Below are 20,299 nucleotides of genomic sequence, written 5' to 3'. Positions count from 1 at the left end.
ACCCAAGAATCAGCATTTTTAGTATGACATGAAATTTGGTGGCCACTGCTCTAAGGTCCTTTCTAAGTAACAATTTCTGGGGTCATACCTATTCTAAGGTCAGGGAAGGCTGAGGATTATCTAGTCTGATGAGTGGAGAATGAACTAAATTACCCACAAAAGTTCTTTCTTTTTCATCACACAGTAGGTCTGTTTATGAACTCACTTTTCATAAAATTAAAATCCTATAAAGGGTTGGGCAGAGGAGGAAATGGTGTGTCTCAAGGTTTTGTTTTGTTTTTCCTTGAAACAAACTTTAGAAACATATTTCAGGTATGTCACAAACGTATAGGGATTTATTTCTTTGGGCTCCTAAGGGGTAAATATGAGAGTATATGGATTTTTCTTTTAAGAAATTCTTCATTCCTCAGCATCAAAATGAATTTTAAAAGATGAAGACTTCATTGCAGACAAAAGGATCAAGACTGGTGGAATTTTGTGGGGCCAGAGGAAAAGGTATCTTAGTGATCAGGCGGGATGATTAAGCAATGAAAAGTAATAGGATGAGGAACAGTCAGAATTATTTATAGTCTGCCCTATCTTTTTGAATGCCTGGGATCAATCAGTGCCAGGTGACAAAGCAGCAGTGACAAAAATAACATTGGGAGGCCTTCATCACAGATCGAATGGCTTGAAGCCCTTCCAACACTCATTTACAGGTTGAACTCACAGGTTTCATATCTTGTTAAGATGGAATTTGGAATAGGGGATGGTCCTTCAATTAGGAGATGCACCTTCATATAAAGATTACAAGAAACACAGGTCCAATTAGTGTGTTTATAGGAGAATCAGAAGGTGATTCTAGAAAAAGGGTTGGGGTGTGAGGTCAGTTAACAAACCGAGCTGAAATGTATTATTGTTTTGCTTGATTTGAATTGGGTAGTTGGTTTCTTTTCTTTCTACCAGATCTTTCTCTTTTGAAGATCTTTAACGATTGGTCTTCTTTTCCCTCTACCGGAACAGATTGAAGGAAGCTGCCCTTTCTATTCCAACAGATTCCAGAAAAAGATTAATGATTAGAAATGCAGGCTTGGCTAGGCAGATGACCCAGACCTGTCCTGATTTCCATGCAACAACACTGAGCTACAGAACTCTTGGGGAACTGGCGCTCGGTTCAGGATCCTAACTGGACTGAGTGCATTGATTCTTCGGGGGCGACTCTCACTTGCCTCTGAAGTTTGCTTTGATCAAAAAATAAGATGCCTGGTTTCCTGCTCTTGGATCTTTCTTGGTTTCTCATGTTGGCTTAATCTGTCTCTCTTCCCCACTGTACTGAGAGCTCCTTGATGGCAGGGACATGCCTTGTTCATTTTTGAATTCCTAGCACCTAGCTGGGAACAGAGCAGGTATTTAATAATGATTTGCTATTCAGAGGGAAAACATTAACATTATTAAAGAGATCAAAAAGGGGTAGCGTTTCTCTGATCTTACAAAGTGATACCCAGACAAGGCACTGAAAACACTCAGCACGTGCATTAGCATGCATTAGCATGATGTTAATAAGCAGCATGTACTTTTCCTGAGCTACTTAATGGGGGAACACAGTGTCCTCGCATACCTAGAAAAAAAGAAACATCTAGCATACCACTAACCGGACTGAGGCAAGGTGAAGATCAGTTCTGAATGGGCATTAATATCCATGGCTAGTTCCTGGGCCCACCTGCTCCAAAACCCCAAAGCTACTGGTTCCAGAACGTAGGCATTCCTGGGTATCTGCCATTTTTATTACGCCCACAGAGGCTTTTTTAGCCCTAAGACTGACCAACCTCAAAATTTCCTTCGGGGAACTCAAAATCCTTAAAATCCTTAAGTCAACCTTGTTGAATTGCAAATCCTTCACCCTACTTAAAAGCCCTTTCTAGCACTGGGTGTTACATGCAAACAACGAATCACGGAACACTACATCAAAAACTAATGATGTAATGTATGGTGATTAACAGAACATTAAAAAAAAAAAAAGCCCTTTCTAACAGGTTCTCATGGCTTTTCAGATGAAGACTGAAATCCTACAAGGCCAGGCCTGGGTTGGCTCCTGCCCACTCTTCAACCTCATATCATACCACTTTTTCTCGTTCTCTCCCCTCTAGCCAACTGGTCTTTCTGGTCCTTGAACTGGTCATGCTGTTCCCTACCCGAGAGGACTTGGGCATGTTCTGCCCTCTCTCTGGCATGGTCTCCAGAATGCTCCCAACCTTTGTCTCAGCTAACTCTGACAGGTTCCTCCTTCGGGTCCCTTCAGAAGCTCTTGCTTCTCTTCTCAGGGAAGTTGGGGATAGCATCTTTGATTTTAGGTCCTCAGAGAACTATGTTCCTTTCCTTTAGAGCACGTCTCTCAGTTTTTATTTACATTTTCTTTTTTCTTTTTTTTAAAGATTTTATTTATTTATTTGACAGTGAGAGAGACACAGCGAGAGAGGGAACACAAACAGGGGGAGTGGGAGAGGGAGAAGCAGGCTTCCCGCTGAGCAGGGAGCCCGATGTGGGGGCTCGATCCCAGGACCCTGGGATCATGACCTGAGCCAAAGGCAGATGCTTAACGACTGAGCCACCCAGGCGCCCCTGTATTTACATTTTCATTAGTGCAGTTCTCTGATTACTGTTCATATTCCTCACTAGACTGCCACCTCCACAGTCTTGTACAATTTCCCCCGCCACTGTCTCCTCCCTGGCAGTTGGCACTAAATGCCTGTTAAATGTTTAATCCTGTCCTTTTAGTGTAAGAACTATCTCAGACAGCTAGACTCCGCAGCCTGAGTCAGAGATACAGTTACGGAACCCTAATCCTTTAAAAGTATTTTTAAGCATAAAAACACTAAGATGTTGATGATTATTTATTCAAGGGTTTTACCTCTTTGAGTATAAACTCAAACTGTGCAGTATCCAACAGCAATTGAAAGAGGATCTTGGGATTGTACCTAGAGTCTGTTAGAATCTGGTCCTTGATCTGACGAAGACGTTTGTTGTTTGGGTCACAGGCTAGAAACGGGAAGAAGAGAGTTCCCAATTTATTAAATGTGTAGAAAACATGAAATAGAAGAGGAATTCTTAAAAAACTTTCCTTCATTTTAAGCATTTAAAAATAAGCAAAATGTATACCAACACGCATGGAAAAATACAGTGTATGTATACCATGAAATAAGTACAACTGAACTTTTAAATATGACAGTTGGATCTGGCAAGGAATGTCATTCATGGTCTACTGTAGAATGAGCAAAAGCAAGCGGCAGAACAGTGTTCCAAATACTGAAGGCATTCTGGGACTGGTTCATTACCGACTGTCCCATATGGATGGACGGAGCCTTCTGACACCATTCGGCCTCCTTACTTCCTGTCTGTTTGGAGTTGCTTTCGGTTTAGGCATTGCTCTCTGCCATTCGGGGTGGACACTCTCAGTTTCTGAGACTGCTCGCCTCAGAGAGCCCTGTTTGCAAGGTTGGCACATCTGGGGACTCGGATTTTGGGAGACGCTACCATTTCAAGAATTAATAAGAGAGGACCACTATGCCTTAACTGTTCGTACCATGTGGTTTATGATGAACACCTGCTTTCCTTCTAGGAGTCTGGAACTTTGGTACATGCCAGGCAGAGGCTGCCTGTGATCAGCCCCAAGGAGTTTCCAAGGAGCTTCCCTGATTGGCGTCACTTCACACATGCTGTTGCAATGCATTGCCGGGGGGATTAAACACATCCTGTGTGACTCCATCAGGAGAGGACCCCTAGAAGCTTGTGCCTGGTTCCCTCCAGACTTCATCCCATGCACCTTTTCCCTTTGCTGATTTTGCTTTCTATCCTTTTGCTGCAATAAATCATAGCCACAAGTACTAATATACGCTGTGTCTTCCTAGGAAGTGATCACAACTAGGGTGGTCTTGGGGGTCCCTGACACCACGGGCAAGCAGGTTACCCACACAAAGATGTGGCACCTCCAAACGGGAAGAACCAGACCTGGGAGCGTTCTGTTCCTTGTAAAGGCTGGAGGGCATGGCGGGCACTCAAAGCTTCCAGAACTCTCTACTACCAAGGCCCAGAGAGATTCCAGCAACGAGGCCAAGGTGACAAAAGTAGGCAGGGATGGACCCAGGGGCAAAAATACCTAATATTCTGATTCCCTAGCTCAGCCTCTCTGCTCCTAAGAGAAACTATTTCAGATAAACAATATGTTAAAGAAAGGTATATAGAACTTAAAAAATTACTGATATTTGCTGGGGCCAATTATTTATTTAAGAATAAATAATTTGGGGCCAATTATTTATTTAAGAAAAAGTAAGAAAATAGGTCAAGGCTACCTGGACTATAAATAGTCAAAACAAAAAATTTAAGGCAACAAACACTGTCAAAAAGTTCACATCTGATAAGGTTCAAGGTCCCTGGTTGTTGCTCTGGTGTCACCTGGCTTTCTTGCTTTCTTAGCCCCTCAGTGGTATCCCAGGATGTCCAGCATATATAGAAGGACCGTGTGATATATGTCAGGGGTGTTTTTTGGTGTTTCAGTTCTGGTGAAGCCTGCAGATGGCCATTTTATACATTGATTTCTAAGTTGTTCCATCAGGAGGAGGCTCATGACAACCTGGAGAAGGGCTCAGTTTTCATGGGAAACTGCAGAGCGGATTTATTATGCATTCGTCACAACTATCTAGGAAGAGCTATATTGGAACTGGTAACACTGATGACACAGAAGACAATTTTTTCAGCTTCGTATCTGCCTAACAAACAAAATCAAACAGACCAAACTTTACGAAGAGTTCCACTTGTTTTGTATTAATTCTGATTGAACAAGAAAGCTTCTGAGACTAATTTGCTTTCATTTTTGGATAGGGAACATCGCCCTGCATTAATGATTACTTCCAGCGTCCTCAGGGCCTGATGCCATCTGTGACATCTGACCCTGCAAGAATGCAGACTCAGAGAACTGAGGCAACAGATCTCAAAAGCATGGTAACCTCAGGTTGGACTTCGGAAGCTGGGCAGCCCTGCCTGGGGAAGGCTGGCTCTGAGCACGTTTCTTCAGAAGCTGCAAGACACCGGGGACGCATCCAAAGCCTGGGTGAGATGCCTCCAACAGATCAATAGGACGGAATATAAAGAATACGCATTCCTTCCTGCCGATCATGACCGAGACACCATAAAAGCTAAATAAGCAGTTACTTTTCCCACACATGACTCATAGTCAGATAGGTAAATCATTTGTTTCTGGTAAATGATGACCTTGTGCAATCAGGTCAGACAATTGCCAGGCACAAAAATGGAAAACAGATGTGGCTGAAGATAAATGCACAGAACGCTGAGGCTGTTGTCCCTGCAAGGGTGCAAATCCAGGACACGACTCCTGGCTCCCAGAGTGTAGGCACAGGGTCAGGCACGGTCGTGGGGAAGAGGATGATGAGGCTGAGTCACGGGAAACTCACCGCTGGTTTTATGATAGGATAAAGCGAGGATCTGAGTTGTTTACATGCTTGAGCATGTTAAGACTTTGGTAAAGAAGATTCAATACTGAGTCAGTATAGCAAAATCCTCAAATTAGAACTGGAGTTTATGTAAAAAAAAGAAACATGACTACCTAAAACCAGATCCAGTAGATGACTAAGCTTCAACCATGGTATTCGTGCTATGAGCAAACTGTAAATTGGAGAGGGATGTAGGCAAAAAAGCAAAATGAAAAAAAACCAAACTGGGAAGCAGCACTTTTGAGAAAGATTTCGTAGCTAGAGATTTCTAGTGGGAAAAGAGAAGGCTGAGAAGAAAGTCCATATATTTTCAGAGATACAGAGGATTAAGAAGTCCACCTGCTGTCTTCACTGCTGACCACTCACAGGACGTGGAACCAGATGGGAGCTAGAGGGAAGAACATCTTGCCTGGAAGAGTCGGGCTACGGGCTACTGTGTTACCTATGGGAGGCTGCAGAATACTCTGGAGTGGGCAGTATTTTTAGAGACACAGCCTCATCCGAAAGAACAACTGTTGAAAGCAGTGCCAGTCTCAGGGTGGCTCTCAAGCAAAGTTTGTTGGCAAAAAACAAAAAGCAGGAGGCTGGCCAGGCTGCTGAATGACACACCTGTGAGCGGGAAGCGCATGCGCTCCAGATGAGTGAAATCGTTAGTTCATTAACGTCGATCCAGCCTTTACTAAGTACAAGGAATTGTGTCAGCTCTGAACTGGCTCGGGTTAGTCCAACCTATTTATTTTTCTATTAAACCAGGTGTTTTTTGCTTTAAGTCACAGGCTCACGGACCCTGTGGAGTCATTTCCTACAATCTGTAAAGCAACTGAACTTGATGGCCCATAGCGTCTCCAAGACTGTGGACCAGAAAAGGTGAGACCGAACCTACCTTTATTTTTTTTCCCCCAATCTACCTTTATTAGGCACTCTGGTTTAGCCTGTTCATCAACTCTGTGGGTCCATGTTTTTCTGTACTTCCAAAATCATACCTTCTTCTCTATCATTTCTCCAGTCTAGAATTTTACTTCAAAATCCTAGGGGGGCCAGTCCGCTCCTGTGTCCTGTGTGGAGCCTTCCCCAACCACCTTCACCCCTCTACACCAACCAGTAAAATTTCTCTCCTGCTCTGGACTCAAATCCCACATCCTGCCGGATGCATTTTGCACATCTGGCTCTTATTTACTGGACTGGCTCTCGTATTAGTTTCCTGCTGTAACCAATCACCACAAACTTAATGGCTTAAGAAGACACAAATGTATTCTCTTATAGTTCCAGAGATGAGAAATCTGAAATGGGTCTCACCGGGGTAAAATCAAGGAGTCAGCAGATCTGTACTCCTTCTGGAGGCTCTTGGGGAAATCCTGTTTTCTTATCCTTTTCAGCATCTAGAGGCGACCTGTATTCCTTGGCTTGTGGCCCCTTTCCATCTTTAAAACCAGCAATGGCCTGTTGACCCCTTTTCATGATGCCACCTCTCTGGTTCTGACTCTTCTGCTTCCCTCTTGCCGATTCAAGGACCCTTGTGATTACCCTGGACCCACTGGGATAATCTCAGATAATCTAACCTGACAAAGGGACTATTCAGGTGGGCTGCTGACTTGTCTAAGTAGACACAAAAATGACTAACTTAAAAAGCAATTTGTTTCTCGGGGTGCCTGGGTGGCTCAGTTGGTTGAGTGTCCAACTGCTGGTTTCAGTTCAGGTCATGCTCTCATGGGTCTTGAGATCAAGCCTGTGTCAGGCTCTGTGCTAAGTGGGGAGTCCGCTAAAGAGTCTCTCCCTCTTCTCCTTCTCCCCTTCCCCCTGCTTATGCACACGCATGCTCTCTCTCCGTCGCTCTAAAATAAACCAATCAATCTAAAAAAAAAAAAGGCAGCAACTTGATTCTCTTCCAAAGGCTAAACCATTTTTGCATCATGGAGCATATCGTAATCCTGCAAGCCTTTGTATGGAGGCATGCAGATGGCACGCCTTTTGCACATTACCTGAGTCGGCTGTGTGAAGCATCAGCCATCGGATGGCAACGTTGCAGTCTCTCAGGCAGTTCAGAAGCCTTGGGATATTGTCCAGAACCATCTCCTCCCTTAAATAACCTTCCTTCAGAAACTGTTGTACTTGAGCATGCACTTTTTCACTGACAGTAGCGTATCTGCTTGACTTTTAAAAGGAAAAACAACTGAATTTACATTTTCAAAAAGAGACAATGATGTTCCTTGAAAACAAATCCCCATACAGATGAACCCCTGGACAAATGATAACATTTCTATAGGAGATGAGTAACATATGGACCACAGTTGGTAAGGCTCAAAGGCTAGTGGCTTATTGGACATTTTTGAAAAGGACGTTGGACTCAGAACCAAGAGAATCCTAAATCCTACCTCCAGCTATGATTAGATTAGATAGTGTGACTTTGGATTTAACCTCTCCCTCCTGGTTTCTGCAAATGTCACCCAGAGAATCGGGAACAAGTGGTTCCGAGGGCCCCTTCTGTTCTTAACTTGGATGGAAAAGAAACATAAAAGCAGAAGTTCAACTGCCTATTCTTCCCATAATTATTGGCAAAGGAGGCAGAGCAGAAATACCCAGGAGAAGAGACTTCTGCAGGCAGATGAAAGCACAACAAAAATATGCCTCAGTAAATCAAAAGTGAATTTTCAAACCAGCCTTTTGGAAATTTGGTCATTCTGCTTTCCCCGAAGCAAGAGTTACATGTTAAACATCATTAGCCTAGTCAGGTTAGTTTAAAACTATCACCAGGTGCTTCATCAGAGGACTCTGAAGATCTTCTTAAAATGGCACCAAGGAGAAAATGCAATTTTGGAAAAGTAATTTTAGTAATGAAACATTAATGCTCTGATACCAGTAAGTATTGGAAGCACCGCTTTCTCTAATATGTGTCTTGGAGACATACCAACAATGAAATTATTTTGTGCATTATTGATGGAATTCAATTTACTTGAATAAAACATGCTGAAGTTCTTTGAGTCAATATTGTTCTAACTGCACTGAAAACTCAAAAACTCAGACAACCGAGCTGAGGAAGGTAACTGTTTAGAAACGTCAAGGATACTGCCCAACAAAGAGATTTTTATTGCTCTATTTACTTAGGAATTTCCTTCTGCCTTGTGTTTTTTATTTAATTTATTTTTTGTTTAAAATTAACATATAATGTATTATTAGTTTCAGAGGTAGAGGTCAATGATTCATCAGTCTTATATAACATCCAGTGCTCATTACATCACATGCCCTCCTTAATGTCCATCACCCAGTTACAGGTGAATGGATAAGGAAGATGTGGTACATATATATACAATGGACTACCACTCAACCATCAAAAACATGAAATCTTGCCATTTGCAATGAGGTGTATGGAACTAGAGGGTATTATACTAAGTGAAATAAGTCAATCAGAGAAAGACAATTATTATTTCACTCATGTGGAAATTAAGGAACAAAACGGGATCATAGGGGAAGGGAGGGAAAAATAAAACGAGATGAAATCTGAGAGGGAGACAAATCGTAAGAGACTCATAGAAAACAAACTGAGGGTAACTGCCTTGTGTTCTTATCAAAGAGAGAGAATGTAACCATTTAAACTTTAAGGAGATGAAATGTCTCCAGTTTTGTTGCTTCTTTCACACATCAGAGAGGACAAATTTAAATTACAGTGACAGGACATATTGTGTACATTCAGTTACCATCCTCAATATTCATCCTACTAATGAAAAGTTAAAATTCCAGCTACCATTCAAAGCTGTTCTGTCCACAAGGACACAGACTTCAGCAAGAATAAGTGAAGTCAGTTAGGGTCACGTGACATACTGATTCATCTTAGGATGTCAAATCTTAGGACCCAAGTCTCCCACTTACATATACTGTGCAAGTTAAAAATCTGTAATTACCTACCTTATTAGGATGCGCAAATTTGCCTTTCGTTAATCACCGCACTTAAAATGTCTATGTGGTCATTTTCCAAATTCCTTGGGAACTCTCCTCATTCCCTAACCCTCCTAAGCAGGCTTGCAGCTGTTATGAGAACCCTTCTGCATTGGCCAGCACCTACCTGTTCTCTGACGTTTGCAAGGTCCAGGGTATTGTTTAAAGCAGTTTTTGCGGCTTTATACGGTTCCCAAGCATCTGCTAGATTAACCGTGATCCCCATGTAAATACTAATTACCTGCAAGAGGACACATTCATCCAGCATGTTCAATACGTACTCACTTGGAGGCAAAGTTACAGAAGACACTACCCACTCCTTCTAGTTCAAACTCCATTGCAATGAAAAACCAACGATTTGCCAAAATACAGAGGTAAGTGTTCTATTTTAGGGGCATTTTGGAACAAGGGCGATAAGAGCTATTCATGGGAAAATGACGAAATCAGGGTTGACAGAAAAGCACACTAGAGCAGTGGTCTTCTCAAACGTTTTCACCTCAGCCTTTATGCAACTAAAACTTACTGAAAACTCCAAAGGACTTTTTTTTTAAATGGGGTTATATCTATTGATATTTATCATATTACAGATTACAACTGAGACATTTCAAAAACTATTTAATTCACTTCAAATAACAACAATAAACCCACTACATGCTAACATAAAACTTTTTTTTTTAAAAAAACAAAACAAAAAACAGACTAAAGGTTTCCCAAAAAGTTTTGTGAGAAGGATGGCATCGCTTTTCCAGTTTTTCGAGTCTCTGTAACGTCTGGCCTAACTGAAGACGCCAGACTCACACTCAGCTCCCTCAGTCAGACTCCTGAGGTACTGGGTACTGTGTGTCTCGGGGCCTCTGGAAATGCAAAGTGCACTTGGGAAAGGATGAGAGGACAAGGCACAGAGCACCCTGGTGTTCTCATAAACACAGTTTTACCTCACTGACCCCTGCAACGAGCCTGGGGGACTCCTAGGGTTCCCCAGTTCACACGAGAATCTCTCGACTAAAGGGAACAAAGCATTATTTTTGCAGTTCTTTACCCACCTACTTCAGTCTGTATAAAATTGCGATTATTTGTCACTTGAAATTTTGCTAAAAGTTGCCTGAGAGATCCTGCGGTCCTGGGGATCCTTTTTGGTGGGAGGTGGATAAGCAGGGAGGATGGATCCCCAGTTCCATTTCTTTAACAGTCACTGGGCTCATCATGCTTCCTTTTTCTTCTTGAGTCAGATTTGGTATTTATATATTTTTGAGAAAATTTTCCATTTTTTCAGAATTTTCAAATATATTGGCATAAAGTTGTTCAGAAGTTTTCTTATAACTTTAAAAGTTCTTTATTGTATCTTAGGTTGGCTTTCTCAATCTTACTATATTTAAACTTGTCTTCTCTCTCTGTCTGGTCAGTCTCACTAAATATCTATTTTATTACTCTTCAAAAAACCAGCCTTTTTGTATTGATCTTCTCTCTCGTTCCCTTTCTGTCCAGTTCAATACATTGCCACTCATATACTTACTGACTTCCTTTCACTCGACCTTTTCTAGCTTCTTAAGCTCAATATATAACTCATTTATTTATTTTTAAGATTTTTAAGTCATCTCTACACCCAACGTAGGGCTTGAACCCACAACCCTAAGATCAAGAGTCGCATGCTGCACCAACTAAATCAGCCAGGCAGCCCTTTAATTCATTTATTTTTAATTGTTCTTTTTTTTTTTTTTAAGATTTTATTTATTTATTTGACAGAGAGAGACAGCGAGAGAGGAAACATAAGCAGGGGGAGTGGGAGAGGGAGAAGCAGGCCTCCCACAGAGCAGGGAGCCTGATGCAGGGCTCGATCCCAGGACCCTGGAATCATGACCTGAGCCGAAGGCAGACACTTAACGACTGAGCCACCCAGGCGCCCCTGTTCTTCTTTTTTAAATAAACATATTTAAGGTTTCATTTACTTCATTTACCTTGAAGAACAGTTTTAGTCATTTCCATGTGCTTCGCTTTGTAGTATTTTGATGCTGTGTGATTCTACATATTTCTTCATTTACATTGTGATTTCCTCTTTTTTTAAAAAAGATTTTATTTATTTATTTGTCAGAGAGAGAGAGAGAGAGAGCGCATGCGCGCACAAGCAGGGGGAGTGGGAGAGGGAGAAGCAGGCTCCGCACTGAGCAAGGAGCCTGATGTGGGGATCGATCCCAGGACCTCGGGATCGTGACCTGAGCCGAAGGCAGATGCTTCACCGACTGAGCCACCCAGGTGTCCTATTGTGATTTCCTCTTCAACACAAAAGTTATTTGGGAGTATATGTTTTTTCCAAACATTTAAAAATATCTTTTAAGCGTTGGCTTCTAATGTAATCATGCTATAGTAAGAGAATACAGTCTGTAGACTAACATTGTTTTTTTAAACTTTGTTGACTTTGTGAACTGAGGTCTCCCAACTTTCATACATATCCTTTCAAATACACATGGAACATTTTTACGGATTTTTGAAAGAGCAGGAGTATATAGAGAAAGAGGTATGTTAAAATTTCCCATCATGATTATGGTTTCATCAATTTTTACATGTTATTTTGTTTTTGCTTTATATATTTAGAGTATTTCCCTGGGTGTGAATTTATGAATTAACCTTGGATTATTCTTTTTAAAATCATATATGATCCCTCTTTATCCCTATTAGTGTTTTTCTTTAACATTTTCTATGGTGTGATATTAATATTTTCTTACTGGCTTTTCATTGGCTGGCATTTGCCTGGAAACTCTCACTCTCTTTCTAGTTCCATTTTTTTTTTTTTTTTAAAGATTTTATTTATTTGAGAGAGAGAGTGAGAGAGAGAAAGAGCACAAGAGGGGGGAGCGGGAGAGGGAGAAGCAGACTCCCCGCTGAGCAGGTAGCCCGATGCGGGACTCGATCCCGGGACTCCAGGATCATGACCTGAGCCGAAGGCAGTCGCTTAACCAACTGAGCCACCCAGGCGCCCTCTAGTTCCATTTTTTAAAAAAAGATTTTATTTATTTGAGAGCGAGAGCAGGGAGAGGGGCAGAGGGAGAGAGAGAGGGAAGACACCATGCTGAGTGTGGAGCCCCACGTGGGGCTCGATCTCACAACCCTGAGAGCATGACCCGAGCTGAAACCAAGTCAGACGCTTAACTGACTGAGCCACCCAGGTGCCCCAATTCCTTTATTTTTAGTGTGCCAGGGGTGTTTTTTAGGAGTATATCTTATAAGCATCATATAACTGGATTTTGACCTTCCTTAACACTGAAAGTGTTTCTGTTCCTGATTATAGCACTATGGTCAAAACCCTTTATTAAGCTTAGGCAAATGAAACCAGATTATCAGAGTTTTCCTCCTGGTTGCTCAGCTCCTAGTTTGTAAGCATGACGTGTTCATGGATAGGAAGCATCATCTCCTCACTGCGGGCTATTTTTCCTACAGTTCCCTAATCACAGTCTGTGATTCAATGGCCAGTAAGAAGTGAAATAGAATCTGCTACCTGAGAACAGGATCCAATTCATTGTACTTTATTAAAACCTCTGTGTACAAAGAGAACATCTCATCTACGCTGAGTATATGGTCAGCTTTATTCTTTTAAGAATTAATATTTTTGGGTGAGATAAACACATCCCTGCAGTAATATAAACCTTAACAGCCCTGTAAGGTAGATGAAACATTATTGAAGTAAAATTCCTCTTCATAAAATAATAGGTTAATTCTGTAAGCTTAGAGTCATGAAACAGAAAAGAATAAGAAATACTTATGAAACAGTTACAAACTCAGCAAGATACATTTTAATACATGGTTTTACCTTGACAGTATCTATTTAAGAAAAAAAAAACCCTTGGTTTCTTCAGGAAGTTTTACTGACTTGTTCCTTCATGTTATGATTTAAGATCCTCAACATAGAGTAATTTTATCTAAGTGACTTTATGTCTCATTATTTACAAAATTATGACCTGTGGGCTAAAGGCCAAAAGAACAGAAAATTGGTTCCCTAACAAGGTTATTACAGAGAAAAAAAAGACTGATAGTAATACTTGCCCAATTATCTGGAAAGTATTTGTCCACAATCTCTCTCATTTTTGCTTGGTGGGTGTGAAGAATGGAAGGTTCGAAGTAGAGGATCACATACAGCATGGCAGCTTGAGTCGCCAAGGCCGTGCTGCGGTGCTCGGGCAAAGGGTATGCGGAGACCTGCAAAGCACACACAACCCCCCGGAGAGGCAGCTGTTGGTGACATCTGAATTCATACCTGAGCTGGATAAGTGATCAGGTTCTAGGATGTAGCCGTTTCCCAACAGGGGGTCCTGGGCCCTGGGAGCAATTCTCAGAGGGCGGCACTGTAAGGAATACAATGTAACCAGGGCCTGCCTTCTTACTGCTAACCACCCAGTACTCTCTTCCTTCTCGCCCTTGACTCTGCTGCAATTTGAAGTCTTTTCCTCAAAAAAAAAAAGAAAAAGATATGTGTAACTCCCTGTGTCCTGCTAGTTGTCCACATCTGTGTCTATCACAGATGACCTCTCAGAGCTGACAGACCCCACACCCTGCCGCCCCCCCCTCCCCGGCAATCTTGCTGCCCGTTGTATGCTGTATGGCCCCCTCTGCTTCCCCTAAGCTAACACTCACCTTGCTTTGCTATAATTCCTTTAGTTATCCATCTTCTTCCTTCAGCTACAAGGTCGTTATGGGCAGGGACCACAGCCTGCCTTCATCAGTGATGGACCCCAGCAGCAAGCTCGTAACACACACTCAATAACTCTTTCTTGAATGAATGACTGCAAGAATGCATCTTTTTTTCCAAATATAGATAAAATGCCATCCTCTCCGTGAAATCTCTAATTCTGCCCAAATTATTGTCCCTCTTTCCTCTATCATCCCATAGTACAGCCCCCCAAATTTGAAATTTTTTAACTGCTTTTATTCTTTTGAGGAAGAAGGAAGGGAAGGAGTAATTGAGGAGGAAAGTGAAATCAATCTTTTAAATACTAAGATCTTGACAGGTTTAATCCCCACCTGGTTGTAAATATCATCAGATCTCAGTCGACCAATGACCATACTGATGAAGGCTTCATTGATAGGCACTCTCTGGAAATAACTCTCAGGATAGTTGGGTGGTCTTTTGGCTCCTGGTTGGCTGGAATAACCTGTACTTCGGAGCAGCTTACAAATATCATCCATATTTGAATCAGCAGAAGATCGAGCAGCACTGAGCCATGTTCACAATGGGGAAGAAAGGGCCAGACAAACCGCACATATTAGAAACTCAAAAGCCAAAAAGAAAAGCAGAATTTCATTATAACCTGACTTTACGTAGTTTCAGATAAGACTTTTGGTCAACTTCTATCCCTAAGAGTCACAATTACATTTTCAAAAAGCCTGTTATAGTACACTTACAAGATTCAAACATCTTATACATATACATAGTTATACATATATATATACATAATTATACATGTATATACATAGTTATACATACGCATACATATATATACATATACATATATATGCACATAGTTATACATATATACACATACATATATATGTATATACATATATACACACACATATATATGTATATACATACATAAACACGTAGTTATACATATATATACATAGTTATACATAAAATAACTATACATAGATACAGTTAGTTCTATGTTAAAGTTCACAATCCCTTTTCTAAAATCCTTAGGGCTGGATTTGTTTCAGATTGCAGCATTTTCCAAATATAAGAAGTTAATATGGTATATACGATATGATACTCTAGTAGGGTCTCAATTGGCATTACACGATCAACACATTGATATTTCTGCAGTAAAATTTATGAATAGTCACACAAGTGAGATAAATAAGGACTACCTATAGCCTTGCATCTGCTCTGACAGGTTTTGACTCCAGATGATTTCAGGTTAGATCAGCTTTGCTGCCAAAGGAGTTACTATGTGCATGTATATGTGTGTGTACATATGCATGTATTTTTTTTCAGAGCTCTTTGGATTTCAGAGTTGCAGAGAAAGAACATGAACCAGCACCAACATTTTGTAAGTTAGAAAATAATTTTAAAACGTGATGTCAACTTAAAGTGGGATATGTAATAACTGGTTCTTTCTTGGCAAGGTGCACCTTCTACAGAGATTTCATCAAAACATCTGTGGTTTTCAGGGTGGTGTGGAGTAGTAATCCCTCAGGGAGACTCAAAGAATCTTAGATTTGAAGATGACCTCCTATTTGATGTAAGAATCTCCTTTCCCACAACTCTGCCTTACAATTGTTCAGTGTCATTGCGGTAATGGATCCTCACATTCTAATGAATTAGCTGTTGTACCCAAAGGGACAAAGCCGGATTGTCAAAGCTGGGCTTGACAAACAAACTTTTTTTTTTTTTTTACTTCTTCTTTATTTTATTTACTGTTTTTGTTTTTCCATGTAATTCTGGAAATATATGCAAGGCCATTCAAAGTTCATTGTAAAAAACATGGATATTAAAACAGCTCGTGGCCAAACTGCTGTGAATAAATCACGCACGCTGGTGAGCACTCTCCTCACATACTCACGAAGCTGAAGGAAACAGGCTAGTTGAGTAGCCTGAAGTGAATTTACGGCTGACGAGGCAGCAGTCCCAGCTGCTGCTGAAGAGATGATGTCTCCAATGATCCCTCTCTGTCGAGGATTTGCCCCTTTGCCCTATTTATTTTACCCTAATTTCTAAATTTAAGAATGTTAATTCAAGTCTGTGCATCTTTTAACCCATGTTCCTGATTCCTGCTTATCATCTGTTTCTTCCCTGAATCATGACTATTTTTAACATTGACCTTGTATCCCGATTTTGACTCATTAATTCAATAAATTGAAACTTGTGTGGTAGATACTGGAATTACAGAGCTTTAAGGTGGCTTCTGATTTAAAGACCCTACTTCTTGAAGTCACAGCTCTATACAGACATACAAAACACGTGATCGGGATATGCACTGTTGTTTGTTTTTGTTTCCACATATACATACAGGTGGGAATTCACTTCCCACCTAACCCGGAGCGATACCTTTTCAAAGTCATCAACCTAAAAATGACAACAGAATATGTATTCGTTTCCCTACACCCGCCAAAGAGTAATACTTAAAAACATAAAAAAAGAATATTCATTAGACTTCCAAAATTCCCAAATTTATCTATCTTTAAGGTAAAGAAAATTCAGATTCCTTTTTTTTTTAAAAAACTGAGGTACCACCATGGACATGATAATCTATTTATCTCTAATAATCTATAATATATAGGCTCTTTTATATATAATATATAGATTATATTACATATAGTCTCTTATTATGGTGATGATATAAAATATAGAGTAATCGTTACATTTCTACACTATGTTCAGAAGACATAAGGATCCCATACTTTTCATTCTAGATCATATCACTGCTGTTCCCAGTACAAGTAGTATGGAAACCTACACTGCATTTTACCAATAGCAGTGCTTTTGGAGGGTGCAGTCCCAGCCCCAGGATACCTGTATCGATAGTAAGAGACCAGCATTCTCTCTCTGACTTCTCCTTCAATCTTTTGGTCGATGACCAGCAGCATAACTCCATATAAGTACAGCGCTTCACACTATGAAGAGAGGAAGAAGGTGGTCAAACTCACAGGAGTATATGTTCTTTTGGAATGAAGTTGATGAGGGTTAATTAAAAAGAATCACTTTGTTCCCTTTCTTCCTAAAAGCTTTATATTACAAAGAGAATGCAGGTTTCCCCAAAGGGTTCTCACCTTCTGTATACAATGGGCTTTGAAAAGTGTATGTAAAATAAATTTAAATTGCAGTGATTACCTTTCAGGTGGCCTATTTTTGATATTTGGCTTGGGACCCCAAATGGAGTTCCTCTAAATCCTTTACTTATTTAACATTTCTTAAACGATTATTACGTACTAATTTCTAAGGCTAGATGTCTGGGATGTGAAAGATAAAGAAGATAGGATTGTTACACTGAGGAAGAAGCTCATAACCTCCACACGATTTCTACTTCACTTGTAATTCTGTTCAGAGTCTACTATGTTCTAAATTCAGATACTGTCCATTGGACGAAGATAACTGTCAGTTTATTTTGCTTCTCTTTAAAGAAGGGTACTTCGCATGTCTTTGGGACTTACAGGAAAAAAAGTGATGCTAAGCTTGACATTCTTGACTTTCTATTTTAAATGGTTACTATTACTTACTAGAAGTTGTTTTCCATCTTCATTGAGAAGCACAGTTTCTAAAGTTTGCTGAATATAAACACCTTCATTGAGATCATCTAGATATCTAGAAATGAAACCCCAGAGCAAGTTATTCATTCTAATGAAAACTTGAACACCTTTGAAGAAGGAATGTAAAGATTTTTAAAAGATAAGGCAAGATACCAGGCATTCTGGCCTTCAAATAGTCTGTGGCCCTTCGTGCTCTTAAGAATGGACTTGTGAGCTGGAAATCATAGTCATTTAGGGCCACAGGTTGCTAATACCGGCTACTCCAAGTAATCCCTAGTCTTGATTTATGAATTACAAATATTTTAGGAGTAATGCTATAAAAACATGGAATAGTTAATTTAAAAGCTGATGAGTAGTGAATTCTTAAGGGCTGAAAGGAAGAGAATACTGTGTGGTTAGGGATAAGAAGGAAGCTATGGTTACCAATGCTATAAAAATAAGTTCCTTTCTCTCTTCATATATAAGATACTAAAATATGGTCATAAACTACAGGACTGAAAGCTATATGACTTAATACAGAAAACAAAGTGATGGTTGCCAGAAGGGAGAGGAATGGGCGGTGGCGGGGGAGGGGGGGCGGGTGGTGGGCATGGGCAAAGTGGGTGAAGGGGAGTGGGAGGTACAGGCTTCTAGTTACGGAATGAGCAAGTGGTGGGGGTGAAAGGTCCAGCGCAGGGAATGTAGCAATGGTAGTGTGACAGCGTTGCATGGGGACAGATGGTGGCTACCCTTGCGGTGAGCACAGCATAGAGTTATCAAATCACTAGGCTGTACAACTGATGCTAATGAAACATTGTGTGTCAACTACATGTCGATGAAAACAAAAAAGAAAGCAAGCCATATGACTTAGTACAAACCAAGATTATTATACTACTTCACAAGAGAAGGAAAGGGTAATAAAACTCTAAAATACTTAAGATGACTAGTGCCAGAGGAAGGAAAAGACAATTATGCATGGGACAGGCATGGGAGAGGCGGGGAGATTGTGCAGTAACTCAGAAAGATGCACATTTTCTGGCATGTCCCTTTCCCACTATTTACTATCAGAATAAACTATTGCTAAATTAATCAATACCTGTTTAAGTCTACAATATATTTATGCACACTTTGAAAGGCTAAATAAAATCTGGTCACAATTTCTATGTTGTTTTCACGAAATTCTTCATCTAAATCCTGTAGCTCTGGCTTAGCTTCCAGCTTGCTTTCCCATAATTCTGGACCCTGAGAAGAAAAACACATTTATGTGAAATGGCAATAAAAGCATACCTGTGGGTAACAATTTCTAAATAGTCTTTTAAGAATTTGCTCTTATGCCTTAAAAGGGATATTGAAAATTGAAAGCAGAGCAACAGAAGGTAATGAAGATAACAGAAGCCTAGATGCAAAATCCCTTCGGAAGAAATGAATTTGAACTCTAACCATGATTAGCATGCTTTTAAGTGTGGGGTACTTTGTTGTGAAATACATTACACCAAAGTTATCTTTTTAAGAGTTTGATTATATTACGTTAGGGCTTCCACACAATACATTTATATTATTTTCAAGTTAGTTCGTTGATATTAAATTTGGTTTAAAACCTTTCCTCTTTAACTCTTTCTCCATAATTACTTCACCCTTCAGCGTCTCATGGTTCCCAGAGAAAGCATGCTTTTATAGACAATACAGTGGTAAAAATGCTATGGAGGAGGATTACCTTAAAATAGCTGAAATCAAATATGATATCTCCATATTTCTGTTGATCGGCTCGGTCTCTGTACCTGAACACGGCAGGAATAAACTCAGAAAGCCTCAAAAGCTCAGCAATGATGGCGTTGCCACAGGAAACAATCCTTAGGATTGCCTGGCCACAGAGGTTGTTCTCAGCTAGAAAGTCCAACATGGTGAGGATGCTGTACTATACTCAGGGCCTGGGCAGCAGGAATGTTTCACTGGCTTCAGAGCTGGGGTCTGTAAATCATTAGATGAAACCAGGTCTGCTGACAGATTGGCTGCTCCATTAAAGAACCTGTAGCCCGAAAGAAAAGTATAAAAATCTCTACTTTTAAAGGGACTACATGTAACATATATATAAGATTTTTCTCCCAAGCTCATTTAAAAAAAAAATTAAAACAAATAACGAGGGGCGCCTGGGTGGCTCAGTCAGTTAAGTGTCTGCCTTCGGCTCAGGTCATGATCTCAGGGGCTCCCTGATCAGCGGGGAGTCTGCTTCACCCTCTCCCTTCCCCACCCCAGCTCGTGCTCTCTCGCTCACTCTCTCTCTCAAATAAATAAAAAATCTTAAAAAAAAAAAAAAGGAACAAACAATGAGTTCCAATATGAGGGGAGGGCATTTATCCTCCACTCTTCTACTTTTCCATGTCGAGGGACTTTGCTAAATGAACACTCTTGGCCTCTTTTTCGATCCTTTAGCCACTTCTCCCCATGAGAAAAGACCTGATATAGCTGATCCCTGAGCTTGGGAGGATCCAGTGAGCACGTGTGCTTCAAATGTGCCCTAAATTGGGCACTGATTATTAAATTTTCCTTACAGGAGTTGTTTTACCTTTGCTAACACTTGTTTTACCTTCGGAAAAAGAGAACTATGTCTTCAAATTCATTAGAATTAGGCGAAGGAACAACCTTTAAAAATGTGTTTCTCGGGGCGCCTGGGT

The 20,299-nt window shown here is 40.6% G+C and overlaps 1 protein-coding gene across 5 annotated transcripts in view; it reads right to left on the bottom strand.

The window, feature by feature from the left end:
- The window catches only part of WASHC5 (WASH complex subunit 5), a 60,106-nt gene that overhangs the window by 35,023 nt on the left and 4,784 nt on the right, over positions 1 to 20,299 (bottom strand). For 4 of the 5 annotated variants that reach the window (XM_078072018.1, XM_036102642.2, XM_078072020.1 and 1 more), the window contains 9 exons: positions 19,342 to 19,653; positions 18,724 to 18,869; positions 17,619 to 17,703; positions 16,915 to 17,015; positions 14,424 to 14,616; positions 13,449 to 13,601; positions 9,541 to 9,654; positions 7,463 to 7,634; positions 2,888 to 3,015 (listed from right to left, as the gene is read on the bottom strand). In XM_078072018.1, coding sequence (XP_077928144.1) covers positions 2,888 to 3,015; positions 7,463 to 7,634; positions 9,541 to 9,654; positions 13,449 to 13,601; positions 14,424 to 14,616; positions 16,915 to 17,015; positions 17,619 to 17,703; positions 18,724 to 18,869; positions 19,342 to 19,527 — 1,278 coding nt within the window. In that variant the 5' untranslated portion in view covers positions 19,528 to 19,653. Of the gene's footprint in view, positions 1 to 2,887; positions 3,016 to 7,462; positions 7,635 to 9,540; positions 9,655 to 13,448; positions 13,602 to 14,423; positions 14,617 to 16,914; positions 17,016 to 17,618; positions 17,704 to 18,723; positions 18,870 to 19,341; positions 19,654 to 20,299 lie in introns of those variants that run through there. The other variant, XM_078072021.1, reaches the window with a different exon arrangement.

Source organism: Halichoerus grypus, chromosome 5 (assembly GCF_964656455.1).
Source record: "Halichoerus grypus chromosome 5, mHalGry1.hap1.1, whole genome shotgun sequence".
Taxonomy (NCBI): domain Eukaryota; kingdom Metazoa; phylum Chordata; class Mammalia; order Carnivora; family Phocidae; genus Halichoerus; species Halichoerus grypus.
The sequence above is the reverse complement of the archived record's forward strand: the minus strand, read 5'-3'. Positions and strand labels throughout refer to the sequence as shown.